This window comes from Bombina bombina, chromosome 4, assembly GCF_027579735.1.
Source record: "Bombina bombina isolate aBomBom1 chromosome 4, aBomBom1.pri, whole genome shotgun sequence".
NCBI lineage: Eukaryota > Metazoa > Chordata > Amphibia > Anura > Bombinatoridae > Bombina > Bombina bombina.
In genome coordinates this window covers 1140548406-1140569537 of record NC_069502.1, presented here as the reverse complement: position 1 = coordinate 1140569537, position 21132 = coordinate 1140548406, and the positions used below count along the sequence as shown (strand labels likewise).

At 39.5% G+C, this 21132-nt stretch overlaps 1 protein-coding gene across 1 annotated transcript in view; it reads left to right on the top strand.

The window, feature by feature from the left end:
* The window catches only part of RAB3GAP2 (RAB3 GTPase activating non-catalytic protein subunit 2), a 470453-nt gene that overhangs the window by 204742 nt on the left and 244579 nt on the right, over positions 1–21132 (top strand). Inside the window, 5 exon segments of the mRNA XM_053712514.1 lie at positions 130–142; positions 144–252; positions 255–273; positions 14050–14132; positions 19158–19222. Coding sequence (XP_053568489.1) covers positions 130–142; positions 144–252; positions 255–273; positions 14050–14132; positions 19158–19222 — 289 coding nt within the window.

The window sequence follows — 21132 nt, the reverse complement described above, 5'->3', positions numbered from 1 at the left end:
CCCTCGCCAGTAAACTACAGTGATATTTCTCTGGCCCTGGAAATACATATGATTTTATTTTACTACATATAGAAAATGTCAGTGTCAAATCCGCTCATATATGTGTTTGAAATATTCTGCTTCTATCAGGTTACTGTATCCTGGGGTATAAAATAATGGGTTTAAATAATGTGACCAGCCCAGGGTGGCAGCCACTGACTTACCAGATTTGCCTAATTGATCCAATCTCTGGAAGTGTTAGAACTGTGAACATTCGTTTCATCTGGCGTTAAGGTAAGGACCCCCTTGTGCAACACAGGGCTACCACTTTTCACTGTGCCACTGTGTCCATATCTGTATGTGTATTTATAATTATATATTTTTTAAAGTTTAAAGCACAGTTGTCAAAATAGAACAGAACATTACAGATCCATCTTATTTCATTGAAAAACCCACACATGCAAGTCATGGCCAAAAATATTGGCACCCCTGCATTTCTGTCACATAATGCACCACTTCACCCAGAAAATTCTTGCAATTACAAATGTTTAGGCATTCTCATGTATACTTTCTTTGATTGTATTTGGTATGACACAGAAAAGTGGAGACCACCCCCCCCCCCCAAATCTGACACATTCCAAGCGCAAAACTCCAAAAATGGACTAGTGTGTGTGTTTTCAAAATTCTATAGTAAAAAGGAGATATCCTCATATAATTAAGGGCATACAGTGATAACCTAACTATTGGAACATTGTATAGGGGCTTAGGGGGTTTAAAATCAAGTGGTCTTGGGGGTCTCTAGACCTTTTTTGATGGCCTTTTATAAGGGTTTTTTATGTGTTATCGACAGTAAACATTTTAAACTTAAAGGGACACTGAAGTCAAAATTAAACTTCATGAATCAGATAGAGCAGCAATTTTAAACTTTCCAATTTACTTCCATTAACAAAATGTGCACAGTCTTTTTTTTTTTGAGCGTGTGCAAGAATTCACAGAATAAACGTATATGCATTTGTGATTAGCTGATGGCTGTCACATGGTACATGTATGCATTTGTGATTGGCTGATGGCTGTCACATGGAACAAGGGGAGTGGAAATAGACATAACTTTTAAAATTGTCAGAAAAAATCTACTACTCATTTGAAGTTCAGACTTGTTACCTTGCATTTTGTTGATTATGCAAATCTACTGTGTTTACTGGTCTTATAAGTGGATTTGATAGATCATGAAGTTTTAAATAACTTGCTAATCTATTTCTTTTATCAGTTTTGCTTAGCTGTCTTGGTATCCTTTCTTAAAGAGTAATCCAAGGTGAGTCAGAGAGCGTGCACGTGTTTATTAGCCATCTGCATCATAGTTGCAAACCGCCCTTCTCACCCCCCCCCCAATCCAGCTTCCCTTAAACCTGTGGTCTTTTCTGGCACTACTGGGTCTATGGGGCATGGAGACACCAACATCCCAGAGATGCAGGAGCCTTAGACCACCAAGAATGGGAGTTAGTGCCAGGGGGACCGCAATGATCTCTGGAAAGCATCGCTCCTCAGGGTAACAACTTTGTGCGAATGATGACCATGTGCTTTCCATTTCGCACTAAGGGACAGTAAAGGTTTAAAACCCCTCAACTTTGTTAACCCCTGTTAGTTGATTTACTGTAAGCCAAACAAGTTTTTTGAAGATAGATGTGTTTAAAAGGAATCATTTTAATAACTTTTTTTAAATCGGTGAACTTCCCATCCTATTTTTCTTTTGTTGCAAACAGTCCCTTCAGCCAATTAATGAGCTGTATCAGTAAAGCAATACGTATCTTAAAGAGCGCACTCCTGATTTCCTGCATGCGCCAAGATAGTCAGTAAAATCACAATGTGAGTTCCTCTGCAATTCACTGCTTAAATTGCTGTGTAATGCTTTGAAGATCCTTACCAAATTTCTTCTGTGGAGAGAGGAAACATATGATCTATTTGTAATGGAATGTAGCTTCATATGCCTGTCATATAATGTATTTAAGGGAATTTGAAACAGTGCTCCTTTAGTAAAAACAAATATGCTAAATCAAAATAAAACAAAACATATAATTTAAGTTAAAAAATAAATAAATAAAAGTTATATAATTTAAAAAATATTAATAATATATCTCAATAATTTTATATTAAGTGTAATCCTCTGCTTAGTGTTTTTTTTTTTTTTTTACAACAAATGAAAGACTGTTTTATATCCCCTTTTAAGATTATCTAATTGTCAACTTTTTTTACTAGTATAAATGAATGTATGTGTATTATGTTATATTAGGCTTCAGCACATTTGTTCCAAAATCTTTGGGCCAGCCCCCATAATTTGGAGTCAGAAAATTTTGGCCTTCCCAATGAGATATATATATATACACTGTATATATACTATGACAAATTGCACCATCTGCACACGCACACACACACATACAGTATATATAATAACCCACAATAAAAAGTTGGATTTGTATTTCACAGCAAGGGCTAGAAAGGATGCAGTTTCAACAAGCTAAATTTTATGTGCGGCTGGTGGTGGTCAGCAAGAGAAAGTGGGGGGGCGCCAAAGGGTGTCTTGGGGACTTTTAAGCCAGGGCCCTAATTTTAAGGTTGCCAGTGGTTACTGGTGCCTAGGTTTTGTCAAGCCCTAAATATATATTATGTTACATAAGATTATATTAAATTTAATTTTCTTTTTTCTGACACTATGAGTCCACGGATCAACTTAATTACTAATGGGATATTCACCTCTCCTGGTCAGTCAGCAGGAGGCGGCAAAGAGCACCACAGCAAGAGCTGTTAAATAGCTTCCCCCCCCCCCCCTCACGCTCCAGTCATTCTCTTTGCCTACGTTAGTGATAGGAAGTGGTAAAGTGAAGTGTTAGCATAGATTCATCAATCAAGAGTTTATTATTTTTAAAGTTGTGCAAGATTGTTCTCGCTTTGTTCTAGGGTTAGCCGTAGTCCATATTCAGTCTCTACAGTTGAGCTTTGGTGGCTTTAGAGCCATGGGAACTAGTGGGACATAATTCTCACTGCACCTCTCATAATTAGGATGCTGCCCTATCTTCTATAGCCTGAGGTTGATTTTACTCAGACTTTTATTTCTCCACAGGTCCATGTGAGGGATAGGACCTCTCAAGCCTGTGAGCTGCCTTGGCTGTCAGGCAGATGTAGGTAAGTGCTGCTTTTTATCTGGGCAAAGATAGCAAATACTCAGAGTAAAAGTGGGCACTTTTATTTACACAATATGAAACATATAAGGCGCAATTAACAGGGGCTCTTTATGATTGGGACATCAAGCTCTTCTTGTATGGAGAGTAATTGGTCAAAACTGATGGGCTGGGAGTTAAGATTTTTTCTCTTGTAAGATGTATCGAGTCCACGGATTCATCCATACTTGTGGGATATTCTCCTTCCCTACAGGAAGTGGCAAAGAGAACACCCACAGCAGAGCTGTCTATATAGCTCCTCCCTTAGCTCCTCCCTTAGCTCCACCCCCCAGTCATTCTCTTTGCCTGCTTAACTGCTAGGAAGGGTAAAGTGAGTGTGGTGACAAAAATGTTAGTTTTTATTTTCTCAAGCAAAAGTTTGTTATTTTAAATGGTACCGGTGTGTACTATTTACTCTCTGGCAGAAAAGGGATGAAGATTTCTGCAAGGAGGATGATGATCTTAGCATTTTGTAACTAAGATCCGCTGCTGTTCTCACAAGCGCTGAAGAGTATAGGAAAACTTCAGTTGGGGGAAGAGTTTGCAGGCTAAACTGCATTAAGGTATGTTCAGTCTATTTTTTTCTAGACAGACTGTGTTATTTCTAGAAAAGGCTGGCAATATCCCCATGAGGGAAAGGTAAGCTGTATTCAGTAAAAGAGGACTCCAAGCTTGCATAAAGGGCTCATAGTTACTGGTGACACTAATAGGAAAAAACGTTTTGGTTTAAATTACAAATATAACGTTTTTTGAGGGACTTTAAGTGGTCTTTGTGGCTTGTTTAAGGGTTATTAACCCACATGGCTAGTTTAAGAAACACTCTGTGGTGTTTCTTTTAAGGCCCCATGACATCGACGTGAGCGTGGGAGGGGCCTATTTTCAGTTGCACAGTTTATTTACCTCAGCTACTTCTCCAGAGATTCCTGCTGTATTTGAGGGCTGTAAAGAGGTTTTTTTCCCCACAAATCGTTCCTAAAGGGCAGGTAGGGCGCCACAGCAGAGCTGTGGCAAGGTGCTTGAACGTTATTTTACCGGTTTTGAAGTTTTTATTCACTCCGGTTTTTACATTAAGGGGTTAATTGTTTATTTGCATAGTGGTGCAAAGTTACTAAGGCTTTATGATGCTACTGTAAAAATTTTGTTTTGTTTACTGCTTTTTTACACTGTTTTGCAGAGTTTGTGCAGCTTTTTTTCTCTTAAAGGCACAGTACCGTTTTTGTTTAAAGTGTTATTTTCTTTGATTAAAGTGTTTTCCAAGCTTGTTTGTTCATTACTAGCCTGTTTAACATGTCTGACACCAAGGAAAATCCTTGTTCTATGTGTTTAGAAGCCATTGTGAACCCCCTCTTAGAATGTGTCCCACTTGCACTAATAAGTCTATAAATTATAAAGAGCATATTTTAGCACTTAAAAATATTGCAATAGATGATTTTCAGTTAGTAAGAAATGAGGGTTTAGCAATCTAGCTCTCCCCAAGTGTCACAACCAGTAACGCCCGCACATGTGACGCCAAGTACCTCTAATGCGTCAAATTCATTTACTTACAAGGACATGGCCATAGTTATGAATAAAACCCTCACAGAGGTTTTCTCTAAACTGCCTGGTTTACAAGGAAAGCGTGACAGCTCTGGGTTTAAGAAACAAATGCTGAGCTGTCTGACGCTTTAGTAGCCGTATACGATTATACCCTCACAATGTTCTGAAGTAGGGGTAAGGGATATGTTATCTGAGGGAGAGATTTCTGATTCAGGAAAAACGTTCCCTCAGACAGATTCTGATATGACAGCCTTTAAATTTAAGCTTGATACACCTCGCTTATTGCTCAAGGAGGTAATAGTTACCTCTAGACGATTGTGACCCTATAGTGGTCCCAGAGAAATTATGTAAATGGACAGATACTAGAGGTTCCTGTTTAACACTGATGTTTTCCAGTCCCTAAGAGATTGTGACTATTGTTACTAATGAGTGGGATAGACCAGGTATTCCATTCGCTCCCCCTCCCTGTTTTTAAGAAAATGTTTCCCTATCTGACACCATACAGGACTCGTGGCAGACTGTTCCTAAGGTGGAGGGAGCTATTTCTACTCTTGCTAAGCGTACAACTATACATATCGAAGACAGTTCTGCTTTCAAAGATCCTATGGATATAAAATTAGAGGGTCTCTAAAGAAATTTTTTGTTCATCAAGGTTTTCTTCTCCAACCTATTGCATGCATTGTTCCTGTAACTACTGCAGCTGCTTTCTGGTTTGAGGCTCTCTAGAAGAGGGCTCTCCAGGTGGAGACTCATTAGAGTATATTTATGGATAGAATTAAGGCCCTTAAGTTGGCTAATTCTTTCATTACAGATGCCGCTTTCCAAAAGGCTAAATTAGCGGCAAAGACTTCAGGTTTTTGCCATTTAGCACGCAGGGCGTTATGGCTTAAGTCCTGGTCAGCTGATGTGTCATCAAAATCGAAGTTGTTGAACATCTTTGGAAAGACCCTATCGGACATACACTGAAAGACATAATTTCAGACAATCACTGGAGGGAAAGCCATGCCCTCCCTCAGGATTAAACAAATAAGATGAGGATCAAACAAAATAATTTTCGTTCCTTTCGGAACTTCCAAACGTCCCGCTTCAGCTTCCCCTGCAGCAAAGCAAGAGGGGAATTCTGTCCAATCCAAGTCAGTCTGGAGACCTAACCAGGCCTTGGAACAAAGGTAAACAGCTCCAAGAAGCCTGCTACTGCCTCTAAGACAGCATAAGGGGTAGCCCCCGATCGGGACCGGATCTAGTAGGGGGCAGACTCTCTCTCTCTTCGCTCAGGCTTGGGTAAGAGATGTTCACGATTCCTGGGCTTTAGAAATGTGTCCAAGGATATCTTCTGACTTCAAAGACTCCCCCCAAGGGGGAGATTTCACATTCTCAATTGTCTGCAAACCAGACACAAGAGAGAGGCGTTCTTACGCTGTGTAGAAGACCTACATACCATGGGAGTGATCCGCCCAGTTCCAAGAGCGGAAACAAGGGCTAGGTTTTTACCTCCAACCTGTTTGTGGTTCCCAAAAAAGAGGGAACTTTCAGACCGATCTTGGATCTCAAAATTCTAAACAAATTCCTCAGAGTACCGTCTTTCAACATGGAGGACTATTCGGCTATTCTTCCTCTGATCCAGGAGGGTCAAAATATGAACTACCGTGGATTTAAGGATGCGTATCTACACATCCTATTCACAGTGATCATCATCAATTCCTCAGATTCGCCTTTCTGGAACAGGCATTACCAGTTTGTGGCCCTTCCTTTCGGGTTGGCCACGGCTCCCAGAATTTTCACAAAGGTGCTAGGGTCCCTTTTGGCGGTTCTAAGACCGCGGGGTATAGCAGTGGCGCCTTATCTAGACGACATCTTAATTCAGGCGTCGACTTTCCACGCTAGCCAAGTCTCACACGGACATCGTGTTGGCTTTTCTGAGATCTCACGGATGGAAGGTTGAACATAAAAAAGAGTTCTCCTCGTCCCTCTCACAAGAGTTTCCTTCCTAGGGACTCTGAAGGACTCGGTAGAAATGAAAATATTTCTGACAGAGGTCAGAAAATCAAAACTTTTAATCACTTGCCGAGCTCTTCATATCCATTCCTCGGCCATCAGTGGCTCAGTGTATGGAGGTAATCGGATTCATGGTAGCGGCAATGGACATAGTTCCTTATGCCCGCCTACACCTCAGACCACAGCAACTATGCATGCTCAAACAGTGGAATGGGGATTATGCAGATTTATCTCCTCAACTGCATGTGGACCAAGAGACCAGAGATTCTCTTCTCTGGTGGTTGTCTCAGGACCACCTGTCTCAGGGAATGTTGTTTTCCGCAGGCCAGAGTGGCTCATAATAATGACAGATGCCAGCCTGCTAGGCTGGGGTGCAGTCTGGAAATCCCTGAAAGCACAGGGCTTATGGTCCTCGGGAGTAATCTCTCCTCCCGATAAACATTCTAGAACTGAGAGCGATAATTCAATGCGCTTCAGGCATGGCCTCGCTAGCTGCGGCCAAATTCATCAGATTTCAGTCCGGACAACATCACGACAGTAGCCTATATCAATCATCAAGGAGGAACACAGAGTTCTCTAGCAATGATGGAGGTAACCAAAATAATCCGATGGGCGGAGAATCACTCTTGCCATCTCTCAGCAATCCATATCCCCAGGGGTAGAGAACTGGGAGGCGGATTTCCTAAGTCGTCAGACTTTTCATCCGGGGGGAGTGGGAGCTCCATCCGGAGGTATTTGCCCAGCTAACTTAGCTATGGGGCACACCAGAATTGGATCTGATGGCGTCCCGACAGAACGCCAAAACTTCCTTGTTACGGGTCCAGGTCCCAGGATCACCAGTCGGTACTGATAGATTGCTCTAGCAGTGCCCTGGTCCTTCATTCAGGCTTATGTATTTCCACCATTTCCTCTCCTCCCACGTCTGGTTGCCAGAATCAAGCAGGAGCGAGAGCTTCTGTGATTCTGATAGCGCCTGCGTGGCCACGCAGGACTTGGTATGCAGACCTGGTGGACATGTCATCTGTTCCACCGTGGACTCTGCCAATGAGGCAGGACCTTCTAATCCAAGGTCCATTCAAGCATCCAAATCTAATTTCTCTGCGTGTGACTGCTTGGAGATAAACGTATGATTCTGTCAAAGCGTGGTTTCTCTGAGTCGTTCATTGATACCCTGATTCAGGCTAGAAAGCCTGTCACCAGGAAATCTATCATAAGATTTGGCGCAGATATCTTGTTGGTGTGAATCCAAGGGTTACTCATGGATTAAGATTAGGATTCCTAGAATTTTGTCCTTTCTCCAAAAAGGATTGGAGAAGGGATTATCAGCTAGTTCCTTAAAAGGACAAAATATCTGCTTTGTCTATTCTTTTACACAAACGTCTGGCAGATGTCCCAGACGGTTCAAGCGTTTAGTCAGGCCTTGGTCAGGATCAAGCCTGTATTGTAAACCTGTTGCTCCACCATGGAGCCTAAATTTGGTTCTTAATGTTCTTCAAGGGGAACCTATGCATTCCATAGATATAAGCTTCTGTCTTGGAAAGTTTTGTTTTTAGTAGCTATCTCTTCGGCTCAAGAGTTTCTGAGGTTATCTGCTTTACAGTGTGACTCACCTACCTAGTTTTCCATGCAGATAAGGTGGTTTTGCGTACCAAACCTTGGTTTCATCCTAAGGTTGTTTCTAATAGGAATATCAATCAGGAGATTGTTGTTCCTTCTCTGTGTCCTAATCCTTCATCAAAGAAGGAACGTCCTGTAGCACAATCTTGATGTGGTTAGTGCTTTTAAGTTCTACTTACAAGCAACTAAAGATTTCCGTCAAACATCTTCATTGTTTGTTGTTTATTCTGGTAAACGGAGAGGTCAAAAAGGCTACGGCTACCTCTCTTTCCTTTTGGCTGAAAAGCATCATCCGTTTGGCTTATGAGACTGCTGGCCAGCAGCCTCCTGAAAGAATTACTGCTCATTCTACTAGAGCAGTGGCTTTCACATGGGCTTTTAAAAATCTGTTGAACAGATTTGTAAGGCGGGCGACTTGGTCATCGCTTCATACTTTTTCCAAATTTTACAATTCGATACTTTTGCTTCTTCGGAGGCTATTTTTGGGAGAAAGGTTTTTACAAGCAGTGGTGCCTTCAGTTTAGGGTACCTGTCTTGTCCCTCCCTTCATCCGGTGTCCTAAAGCTTTGGTATTGGTATCCCACAAGTATGGATGAATCCGTGGACTCGATACATCTTACAAGAGCAGAATTTATGCTTACCTGATAAATTTCTTTCTCTTGTGATGTATCGAGTGCACAGCCCCGCCTGTCTGTTTAAGACAGGTAGTATAATTTTTAATTAAAAACTTCAGTCAACCTCTGCACCCTATAGTTTCTCCTTTTTCTTCCTAGCCTTCGAGTCGAATAACTGGGGGGCGGAGCTAAGGGAGGAGCTATATAGACAGCTCTGCTGTGGGTGCTCTCTTGCCACTTCCTGTTGGGAAGGAGAATATCCCACAAGTATGGATGAATCCGTGGACTCGATACATCACAAGAGAAAGAAATTTATCAGGTAAGCATAAATTCTGTTTTTAAATACGCTATGGTGGTTATTTCAACGGCTTAAACAAGCAAATAAGCCGGGTCGGGAGATTAAGGTACAGTAACGCCCACGATGGGCGGGCCTATCGGGTTTGCCCGCTTACTGTAACTTGCGCAATATTCAGAACCACACTTCTTCCGTTGCACACGGGGAGGAGAGGACGGCTTGATGAGCGTGTCACTAGAACCGCATGGTTTTTTATATGTTAAGCAAGCGATTCTAGTGCTAGTTTTTGCTGAAGTACCGGATCGTTTCAGTTCCACAAGGGATAGGTGAATTCCAGTTGGCGGTCAGGTAGGCGCCTCAGCAGCGTTACTGAGGGTGTAAGGGTGTCTGATTAGAAATTAATTGGCTTTAAATTTCTATAGTGACATAGCAGGGTAAAAAAGTTACCCGGTTTAAATTTAAAAGGGCGCAGTAACGTTTTTTTTTTTTGTTCAAAGTTTTTTTTATTAATTTGGAGTTATTAATTCATACATAGTGAACAGCATGGACCAAGAAGCCCTGCAAGACGTCACTTGCTCTTTATGTTTGGATGTTAATGTGGAATCACCTTTCTGTCCTCATGTATTGAGAGGACTTAAGCTTATAGGGAAAAGATTTTTTCTGACAAAACTTTTCAAAAGCGGATGCTGTCCAAGAGTCTGACGAGGGTCAAGGTAATGCCGCAGCTTTCTCCCCAAGCATCCCAAATTTACTGCCCACACATTCATTATCCCTGCACTTCTGCTCTAGCGCCGGCTGGAGTTACTTTAAAAGAACCTAGCTTCTCTCATGTCCTTCTACAATTTCTGAATGTATTGTCTGCTTTCCCAATGTTGCAGGGCAAACGTAAGAGGAAAACCAGACATTCAGTAAGTTCTGACGCAATTGTTGCAATTTTGGAGGTACCCCTCCCAAGGACATGAGAGGAGGATACTGCTGTAAGCATCTGAGGGTGAAATCTCAGATCAAAGAGTTTATTGCCTCTGACGAGACCTCAGAGTTGTAACTTTTAGGTTTAAACTAGAACACCTCTGCCTGTTGCTAGGGAGGTTTTGGTTACTTTGGACGACTGTGACTCCACGGTAGTGGTTGTCCCTAGAGAAGTCTAGTAAATTAGACAGATATTCGAGTTCCTTCTTACTCAGACGTATTTCCAGTCCCAAAGCGAGGCTTCGGAGATCATAACTAAAGGAGTGGGGAGTGACCAGGCATTCCCTTTTCTCCCTCTCCTATTTTTAAAGAAGATGTTTCCCATAGCTGACTCTCTCAAGGAGGCTTGGCAAACAGTTCCTAAGGTGGAAGGGGCCGTTTTCCACCTTAGCCAAGAGAACTACTATTCCCATAGAGGATAGTTGCGCTTTCAAAGATCCTATGGATAAGAAGTTAGAGGGTCTACTTAAGAAGATTTATGTCAACAGGGTCTGCAATGGCAGCCAGCTGCGTGCATTGCTACCTGTCTCTAGTGCGGCGGCATATTGGTTTGATGCACTGTCAGAGTCTCTCAGGACTAAAACTTCCTTGGAGGAGATCCAAGACAGGATAAAGGCTCTGAGCTAGCTAATGCCTTTATTACGGACACTTCCCTTCAAATTATTAAACTGGGAGCTAAGATTCGGGTTTCTCTATTCTAGCCCGCAGAGCCTTATGGTTAAAAACCTTGGTCTGCAGAGGTTTCCTCTAAGTCTAAGCTTCTGGATATTCCTTACAAGAGCAAGACCTTGTTTGGATCTGGTCTATCGGAAATTATCTCTGATATCACTGGAGGTAAAGGTCATCATCTCCCTCAATATAAGAGAAACAAACAGAAAGGACGACAGAGTAATTTTCGTTTCTTTTGAAATTTCAAAGGGAAATTCTTCATCTTCCTAAGCAGGAACAATCCAAGCCTGCATGGAGACCTAACCAGTCTTTGGACTAAGGGAAAGCACTCCAAGAAGCCTGCTATTGAGTCCAAGACAGCATGAAGGCATGCCCCCGATCCGGGGACCGAATCTAGTAGGGGGCAAACTTTCCTTCTCTCGCTCAGGTTTGGGTTCAGGATGTTCAGGATCCCTTGGCAATAGAGATTGTGTCCCAGGGATACAAACTAGAGTTCAAAAGTTTTTCCTCCCAGAGGCAGGGTTTCTACTATCAAGATTATCTGCAAACCAGACAAAGAGAGAGGCGTTCTTACATTGCGTAAGAGAACTCGTCCGCCCTGGGGAGTGATTGTCCCAGTTTCCAGTACTGGAACAGGGTCAGGGTTTTTATTCCAATCTGTTCGTGGTTCCAAAAAATGAGGGAACCTTCAGACCAATTTTAGACCTCAAGAGTCCTAAACAAATTTCTAAGGGTTTCGTCCTTCAAGATGGAAACTATTCGTTCCATTCTTCCTTTTATCCAGGAGGGTCAATTTATGACAACAGTGGATTTAAAGGACGCGTACCTACATGTTCCTATTCACAGGGATCATCACAAGTTCCTAAGGTTTGCCTTCCAGGACAAACACTTCCAGTTTGTGGCTCTTCCTTTTGGGCCTGGCCACTGCTCCCAGAATTTTCACAAAGGTTCTGGGGTCTTTGTTTGGCGGTACTTCGGTCACGGGGCATTGCAGTGGCGCCTTTTCTGGACGACATTCTAGTCCAGGCGCCATCTTTGTAACAAGCAAGATCCTACACAGACATAGTGTTATCTTTCCTGAGAACTCACGGGTGAAAGGTAAATTTGGAAAAGAGTTCCCTAGTTCCAGACACAAGGGTCACCTTGGGAACAATAATAGACTCCCTGTCCATGAAGATTTTTTTCTGACAGAAGTCAGGAAATCAAAGATTATCGATACTTGTCTAGTCCTTCAGTACACTTCCTCGTCTGTCAGTGGCTCAGTGCATGGAGTTAATCGGGCTGGTGGTGGCGGCAATGGACATCATCCCGTTTGCTCGGTTCCATCTCAGACCTCTGCAGTTAAACATGCTCAGCAATGGAACGGAGATTATGCGGACTTGTCTCCTCTGATAACTCTGAAGCAGGAGACAAGCGACTCTCTTCAATGCTAGTTTTCTCTGGATCATCTCTCCCAGGGTCTTTCGCAGACCGTCTTGGGGTGATTGTGACAACAGGACGCCAGCCTTCTCGGGTGGGGAGCTGGTCTCTGGCTCCCTAAAAGCTCAGGGAATTTGAACTCTGTCATCTCTCCACCTTGAGACTTCCGTTGAGGAATGACCTTTTGATTCAGGGGCCCTTCCTTCACCCAAATCTAGTTTCTCTGAAGCTGACTGCTTGGAGATTGAACGCTTATTTTGTCCAAGCGGGGGTTTTCTGACTCGGTCATAGAGACCATGATTCAGGCTTGTAAACCTGTAACTAGAAGGATTTACCATAAGGATATGGCGTAAATATCTTTATTGGTGTGAATCCAAGGGCTACTAATGGAGTAGAGTAAGGATTCCTAGAATTTTTGTCTTTTTCCAAGAAGGTTTGGAGAAGGGTTTTATCAACGAGGTTCCCTAAAGGGTCAATCTATTTTATTACACAAATGTCTGGCAAATGTTCCAGATGTACAATCTTTTTGTCAGGCCTTGGTCAGGATCAGGCCTGGTTTCAAACCAATTACTCATCCATGCAGTCTTGAAATTTAGTTCTTAAGGTTTCTCAGGGGGCTCCGTTTGAGCGCTATGCATTCCTTAGATATTAAGCTATTATCTTGGAAAGTTTATTATCATGTTGCTATTTCTTCTGCTCATAGAGTGTCAAGAGCTCTCGGCATTGCAGTACGAGTCTCCTTATCTTATTTTTCATTCAGATGAGGTAGTTTTACGTGCTCTCAATTAGGATTTCTTTCTAAGGTGGTTTCTGATCTGAATATTAATCAAGAGATTGTGGTTCCTTCTTTGTGTCCTAATCCTCCTCCCAAAAGGAACGGACTTCTGCACATTTGGACGTGGTTTGAGCTTTAAAGTTTTACTTGCTGGCGACTAAGGACTTTCGTCAGTCTTCTTCTTTGTTTGTTGATTTTCTCAGGAAACGTAAGGGGACAGAAAACTATGGCTACTTCTTTCTTTTTGGCTGAAGAGTATCATATGTTTTGCATATGAGACTGCTGGGGACAGCAGCCTCTGAGAGGGTTATCGGCTCATTCCACAAGGGCTGTTGCTTCATCATAGGCATTCAAAAATGAAGCTTCTGTGGAACAGATTTGCAAGGCTGCAACTTGGTCTTCTCTTTTTCAAAGTTTTACAAATGTGACACTTTTGCCTCGGCTGAGGCCCGCTTTTGGGAGAAAGGTTCTTCAAGCAGTGGTGCCTTCCGTTTAGGTTCCCTGTCTTGTCTCTCCCGTATCATCTGTGTACTCTATCTTGGGTATTGAATCCCATTAGTAATTAAGATGATCTGTGGACTCATCGTGTCCTAAAAAAGAAAAGAAAATGTATGGCTTACCTGATAAATTTATTTCTTTTTGACACGATGAGTTCCGCCCTGTTCTTGTAAGACATGTTGTTGGTTATTATAAACTTCAGACACCTCTGCACCTTGGCTTTTCCTTTCTTTCCTTAACTTCGGTCGAATGACTGGGAGTGGGAGGGAAGGGAGGAGCTATTTAACAGCTCTGCTGTGGTGCTCTTTGCCGCCTCCTGCTGACCAGGAGGTGAATATCCCATTAGTAATTAAGATGAACCGTGGACTCATTGTGTCAAAAAAGAAATACATTTATCAGGTAAGCATACATTTTCTTATCACATATATTATATTAGTGTTTTGTCTAAAATGTTAATTATTTTTTTGCTAGTGATAAGAAATGTGAAAGAGCAAAGGATATGCATTTAGTAAAGAAACTTACAACGTTACTGACAGCCAAAGTCCTCAATCATGGTAACATTTTAATTTATTTTTAAAAATATCTTATTCTTGATAATTTAGCTGTATTGTGTAAATTCTAATTAATCGTGTGTGTAATCTTATATTGTAATAAGGAGTAAATAGGAAACGCAATAGGTTCAGGTATGGAACTCCTTAAAGGGACACAAAACTGGTTCTATAAAAACAGACACCTAACTGCTAAATATACTTTCCTTTCAAATGCTCAAGGAATAAAATGAAGACACTTTCCAATTTTATTTCCATTATCAAATTTTGCACACTATTTTTTATATGCACACTTACTGGGAAACAAGATCCTACTGAGTATGTGCACAAGCTCACAGAGTATATGTATACTAGTCTGTGATTGGCTGATGTGTGTCCACATGATACTTGTGGCTGGGAAAGATGGGAGAAAATATAAATTTGTCAGAAAAAAGTGTTAATTTGAAATTCAGAGTAGGTGTTAAATCATTGTCATTTTATTATACACGTATTAATTATGCAATTCCAATGCATTGAGTGGTCCCTTTAATATAATAGTGTTTTCATAAAAAAAAAAAACTTTACTCACCTGACTCCTCTCCACCCATCTACCAGCAGAGCATACATCCCATCAGAAGCTGTAACGTCAAGAGTAAGGTGCATGATCACGTTGCATTGTCTCGCACTTAACAGAGGTGAGAGAAAGCCGATTAAAGGGACATGAAACTCAATTTTTTTTTTTCGTGATTTAGAAAGCGCATGCACTTTAACGTAACTTTCTTACTTCTATTATCTAATTTGCCTCATTTTCTTGATATCCGCTGCTGAAAAGCATATCTAGATAGGCTCAGAATCTGCTGATTGTGGCTGCACATAGATGCCTTGTGGTGATTGGATCACCTATGTGCACTGCTATTTCTTCAACAAATGATATCTAATGAATGAAGAAAATTAGATAATGGAAGTAAATTGGAATGTTGTTGAAAATTGTATTCTCTATCTGATTCATGAAAGAAAAAAATGTGGGTTTAATGTCCCTTTAAGCACGCTCCTTTCTCTCTATAGTGTTCAGTGTTAAAAGCTTCTGATTGGCTGTAGTTCCTTTGCTTCTATAATGGAAGAGAACAGCGTTGTACAAGTGAGGAGTCAGGTAAGGAAAGTTGGAGGCTGATTTGTATTACATTTTTCTATTGACTTTATTTTGCTAGAGTGTGTTACTGCTATGCTTCCCCAAAATATGGAGAAACATTCAACATCTCAGTTTAGTATTTGCCAAGGTTTTTGCTTCCTTAATGGCAGAACTTGGCAAACTATGGTGTTTGTGTAACATTATCTGGACATCATTCTTTTAACTTCAAAATCAATGGAGCTTATTTCTAAAATGACAATATACTACTTTTCACTTCAGCTTCACCAATGGATTGTGAACCTAGAAATAACCAACAGACTGCTTCCTGAAGGATTGTTTTTCTAAGGGCCATGTATGACACCAGACCCTCTTAGCTTTCTTCAAGCTCCTTTTGCACACCAGGCTTTTGAGGTGGAGAGCCTAGATAAAGATGTTAGGTTACATGACTTTCACAATACATATAGTGAATTAGGCCAGATGGCCTATGTACTCAGTTCATCTATACTTTCTTCAGAACTGGCTCAAGGCCGCTCATAGTACACTTGTTTTCCAACCAACATCGTGTTCAGGACTGCAAAATGTCCCCACTCACAGAGCCTAGCTGGATCAAGTACAGACAGACTAAAGGAAAAAGTTGCAGACCTAGGTCTTTCTTCAAATTTGCTAGAGGTTAAGGGGATTTTCCAAGCACCCAATTCACTTCTGTTTAAGATAGAAATCAGGATATTTACAGGCCAACACTGCTGCAATATTCTACAAAAGTTCTAAAAAATACCAAAAGTCCCTTAAGTCCTGCAGTTCATTTACTAGGTAATCTGTCCTGATGCAGATTATTTCAGCACAGTTTAACTGTCTCAAGCAAAGTGGGATCTGGAAAGCAATGTCTTCAGATTGATACATACAGTCCTTTTTTTACCTAACACCTCATCTCTTTGAGCTCTTATAACTTTTTTTATGGAATTTGTTTTTAATATTTGTTATTACACAGTGTTGTTATGAGTGTACCCGATATCGCTTTCGCAACCTGTTAGTGCTCCACCCCGTAATCTAGCCCTCAGTTGGCTGGTTATCATTGTATAGAGTAGGCTCATACAGCATTCTTGCATAGATCAATATCTACAATATCCTTACTTCTAGTTTTTTTTTTTTGGGGTTGTACATTGAGCAAGCATTGAAGAACTAATTCAAGGCCGGGACCACCTTTTCAGAGTCTCTATTCTCTACTTTGTCTCCACATAGTCATATGTCTGGCATATGCGCAATTGGGTTTGTTTTTACAACTGCATAAAAAAAAAAGAAAATGAAAACTCCCAAAACAGCGCTGTTGCCTCTAACCAAGTTAAGGAGCGTCTGGAGCTTTGGCCCAAAACTGCAGTGAAGGGGTCCCGGCTTCCCAGCACTCATACAAACAAGCTGTGCTGTGTGCTCCTAAAGTTTAACACCTGAGAGGCTGGCTGAGGTGTCCAAGATACAGATCGAAGTGGCTAAAAGACAGTTTTAAAGATCACGGTAGGCTCCAGATTAACAGTGACCTAAAGAGGCCTAACACACCTCACTGTCCTCACCGTCTCACAAGTTATATGAGACCCTATAACTTTTCCAAGAACTTTGTTTTTTCTATAAATAAAAAAGAAAACTACTTTATGAGACTCCTTAAATAAAACCCTATTGTGCAGTAAGAGGACCTAAAGACTTTAGGCTAAATAATTACATAATCGGGTTTCAAATTGGTCAGTTAAGCGTAACAACTGTGCACAACCTTTACTTGTGACTCTTTTGGCGTGCACCGGTGTGACCTTGCTACTTCAAGCTCACAACTGTGCTGGATAAGAGTGACAATGATGATACTTAATTATGTTTTCAACATTATGACCAGCTTGATAGTTTGATTGTTGTCAATAGTTAAAACTAGATCATGAGTGCTCAAAGGAGAAGTATTCCCACATTTGATTAACAGATGTTATGAAACAAAACTGATAAATTGCTCACAGCGAAATGCTTATTTGCAGCATAGTAATCACCAGAGTTACATGACTACTACCTCAAGCATTTAGCGACATATCAGAAAGCAAACTGGAAAGCACAAAGAATTTAAATGCTATCTAGGGATGACTCCATCCAGCCAAAAATGTCAGATTTCGGGTGTGCAGCTGCATCCAATGTGGATAACACAGTAAACGTTTATGAACTGAAGCACCCAAAACAAAGGAGAATTATAAGGTCGACCATAAGTGATTTTAATAATAGGAATGCTCTCTGCCACTTTTCATTGGTTGAAAGACCACAATTTGACTGGTTTTGTGCAGTATTAGACCTTAATACACAATTAATGAATAGGGCAGTCCAATATATCGGAAATAGAGAGACTAAAATGGAAAAGTTAAATTAACAGAACTTCTTGAAAAGGCAGATGATGTTGCATTAACCATTGACATTTGGCAAGGCAGAAAAATAATACAAAAAATATAGTGCAAATTGAAACAAAATTATAAAATATTAAAAAGTAATATACCTAAAAAAAAAAAAAATATATATATATATATATAGTCTCTGATGAAGCACATGTACGCATTTTGCGAAATGCGCCAAGCATTATTGAGCACCTTACTGCCCCATCACAGGCTAAGTTCCGATAAACCTTTGGATTTAGAACATACTGGGACTCAGTGTTTAATTTTTCCTCACTATGCAATCCTAACCTGCATTTTTTGATGTGTTTTCTATTGCTTTTATGACTTCTTTGATTTTTAAATAAGCTTAATAAATGATCTTTTTACCTTTTCAAGTTCCTGTGATTTATCTGAGGTGGAGGTGCGGTGCAATCTATGGTTGGTGTATATATGTATGTGTGTGTGTGTGTGTATATATATATATATATAATATATATATCTCAAAATAACAAGATTATTGCATTGAGCAATGATACATTTTTATTGGGCGAACTATACATTTTTAAGATGACAAGCTTTTGGAAGATGTCTTACTTTTCCAAGTCTGACGCAATTGCGTCAGACTTGAAAAAGGTAGACATTCTTCTGAAGCTTGTCATCTTATAAATGTATAGTTAGTCCAATAAAAAAGTATCATTGCTCAATGCAATACTCTTGTTATTTCGATATCTAAATCTCTGGACTAACACAGCTTCTCCAATCAACGTGTGTGTGTGTATATATGTATGTGTGTGTGTATATATGTATGTGTGTGTGTGTATGTGTGATATATATATATATGTGTGTGTATATATATATATATATATACCGTATATATATATATATATATTATATATATGTATTTAAATGTGTGTGTGAGTGTGTATATAGTATATATATATAAATATATATATATAATGTGTGTGTGTGTATATATATATATATATATATATATGTAATGTATATGTGTGTGTGTGTGTGTGTGTGTGTATAATATATATATATATATATATATATATATATATATTTACACACACACAAACAAATACGACAGTCAAAAAAGATTCTTATCATTGTGCAAGGTCTCGGAGAAGCATAAAATAAAATGTCCTGTTTAATCCAAAGTCAATAAATAAGTTACTTATTTCCCATAAACAACAATCCTCCTTTGAAAGGAAGGAAAAGGATAATACGAGGTGAAGATGGTGTTCATGCACGTATAAAATAGCCTTAGTTGCTGTTGTTCAAAAAGGGAAGAAATGGTTTTAACATAAGTAAAAACATCCAGTTACTCATAGTTCATGGTAGATTATATTAAATTAAATGTAACTGCTTTTTTTCATCTTACTACCAACAAAAAGGTAAAGTACTGTATCAAATCTTTTTAACAGACTTTATAATCTCTACACAACTGTATTGTACATTTTTCTGTACACTGGGGTTTTAATTTTTTTTTAAAAATATCTTTATATTTAAAAACTTGTTTCATTTTAGATCGCCTGGAAGTTGAAGCCAAAGAAATTATTTTAGATATTAAATATCCTGCAACTAAGAAACAGGTAATAATTTATCACAATCCTGCTGTTCATATGGATTCCTGGTTTTCAGGAAACTGTCAAAAACAAAATGAAATTGCAGTTTTGGTTTTATTTTCATTAGTTGCTTCTGAGAGCATTACAGAATGTAGTGCACCGGTTTGTCAGTCTTTGCCTAAACTGCATATAATACAGAGGTTAAATAAAAAGGTTGCTATATAAATGTAATAAGTTATATACCCTATGTAGGAAACCAAGTAACAGAATAGTTATAAGGGCAGCAATCTCAACAAGGAACTAGGTACCTGCAACTGCCAAACCCATACTGTGGCTCTACTTTTTAACACTCTTTTAATATTATTAAATAACATGTTATGCTCTGTGATTTCTCTTGTATGCAAATAACAAAAGCAATGTTCAGGTGATACATTAAATAGCTAACCAATAATAGAAATGCCTGACGAAGGGACCGCAGTGTCCCTGAACGCTTCCACCTATTAGCTATTAAAGGAATCGCCTGTTCATCGCTTTTGTTATTTTCCCACAAAAGGATTTTTATTTCCTTTGAATACACTGGCTAACACGATACTGCCCTTTTTCTTCTTTCTCTTATTATATAAAAGAAAAAGGTGACATTTTATTCAAAATAATCCACTCAATATCTTGGAACAAGGTTTTCGAGCTGATAAATAAACAAAGACAAAAAATCTAGATCTATGAAGTTAGTTGCTAGTAAGAACATTTTGGAAGCCCTGCAATGCTATATATCTAAGATTATGGGGAAGGTTCTCAGAAATTAACATTTAAGGACCATTTACAATCATTTAACTCTGCCATTGTGGTCGGTCAAGTAAAAAGCCTAATGGGATCTACGTTCCTCATCTCCTTTGCTGTGTCCAGTTATGAACAGATGTACATTAGCTTGTGCGCTCATCTAACCACTCACTAAGTAGAATATTGCAGACTCCATACTGTATATACTTATAATGGAGATGCCCCATCCTGTCCTGCATGGAAATGAAACAAGCACACTTTTCAAAATTATTTTACACCAAATGCAGAGAAATTAAATAACATGTATATTGCAGTGTGTTTTATTTTCCTCAAAGGGACAGTCTGCACCAAAAATGGTATTGTTTAGAAAGATAGATAATCCCTTTATTACCCATTCGCCAGTTTTGCATAACCAACCACTGTTATATTAATACATTTTTACCTCTGTTATTACCTTGTATCTAAGCCTCTGCAGACTGCCCCCATATCTCAGTTCCATTTAGAAACTTGCATTTTAGCCAATGAGTGCAGACTCATAAATAACTCCATGGGAGTGAGCACAATGTTATCTATATGACTCCCATGAACTAGCAGTGTCTAAATGTGAAAAATTGTCAAATAAGAGGTCGGATAAGAGGTGGCCTTCAAGGGCTTAGAAATTAGCAAATGAGGCCTTCCTAGGTTTAACTTACAACAAAGAGAATACCAAGAGAACAAAGCAAATTTGATAAAAGTAAATAGAAAGTTGTATGCCCTAACTGAATCATGCAAGTTTAATTTTGACTTGACTGTCCCTTTAATTTAACATTTTACTGGAGATTAAATTATGATTTTATCGCTTATTTGAGCGCATAATTATTCCCCTCGTACATTTATAAATGGCTATACTGAACAATCCAAGTATACAAAACACAGAAAGTAAGATGAGATTATACAGAGTTAATTGGAAAACTTTCACTTATTGATTAGCCCGGAAGGTGTTGCCTAATAAATCTGCTCTGGTGAAAAAAATAAAATACTCTTTTAAATTGGATAATTAAATCATTTAAAAAAAAAAAAATGTATTTACGATATAGTAAATTGTTGGTTTTTTGTTGGTTTTTATATAAAACGTATTCATTGCACATTATTCTGTTGGTCGATTCATTGGTTTGTATAGT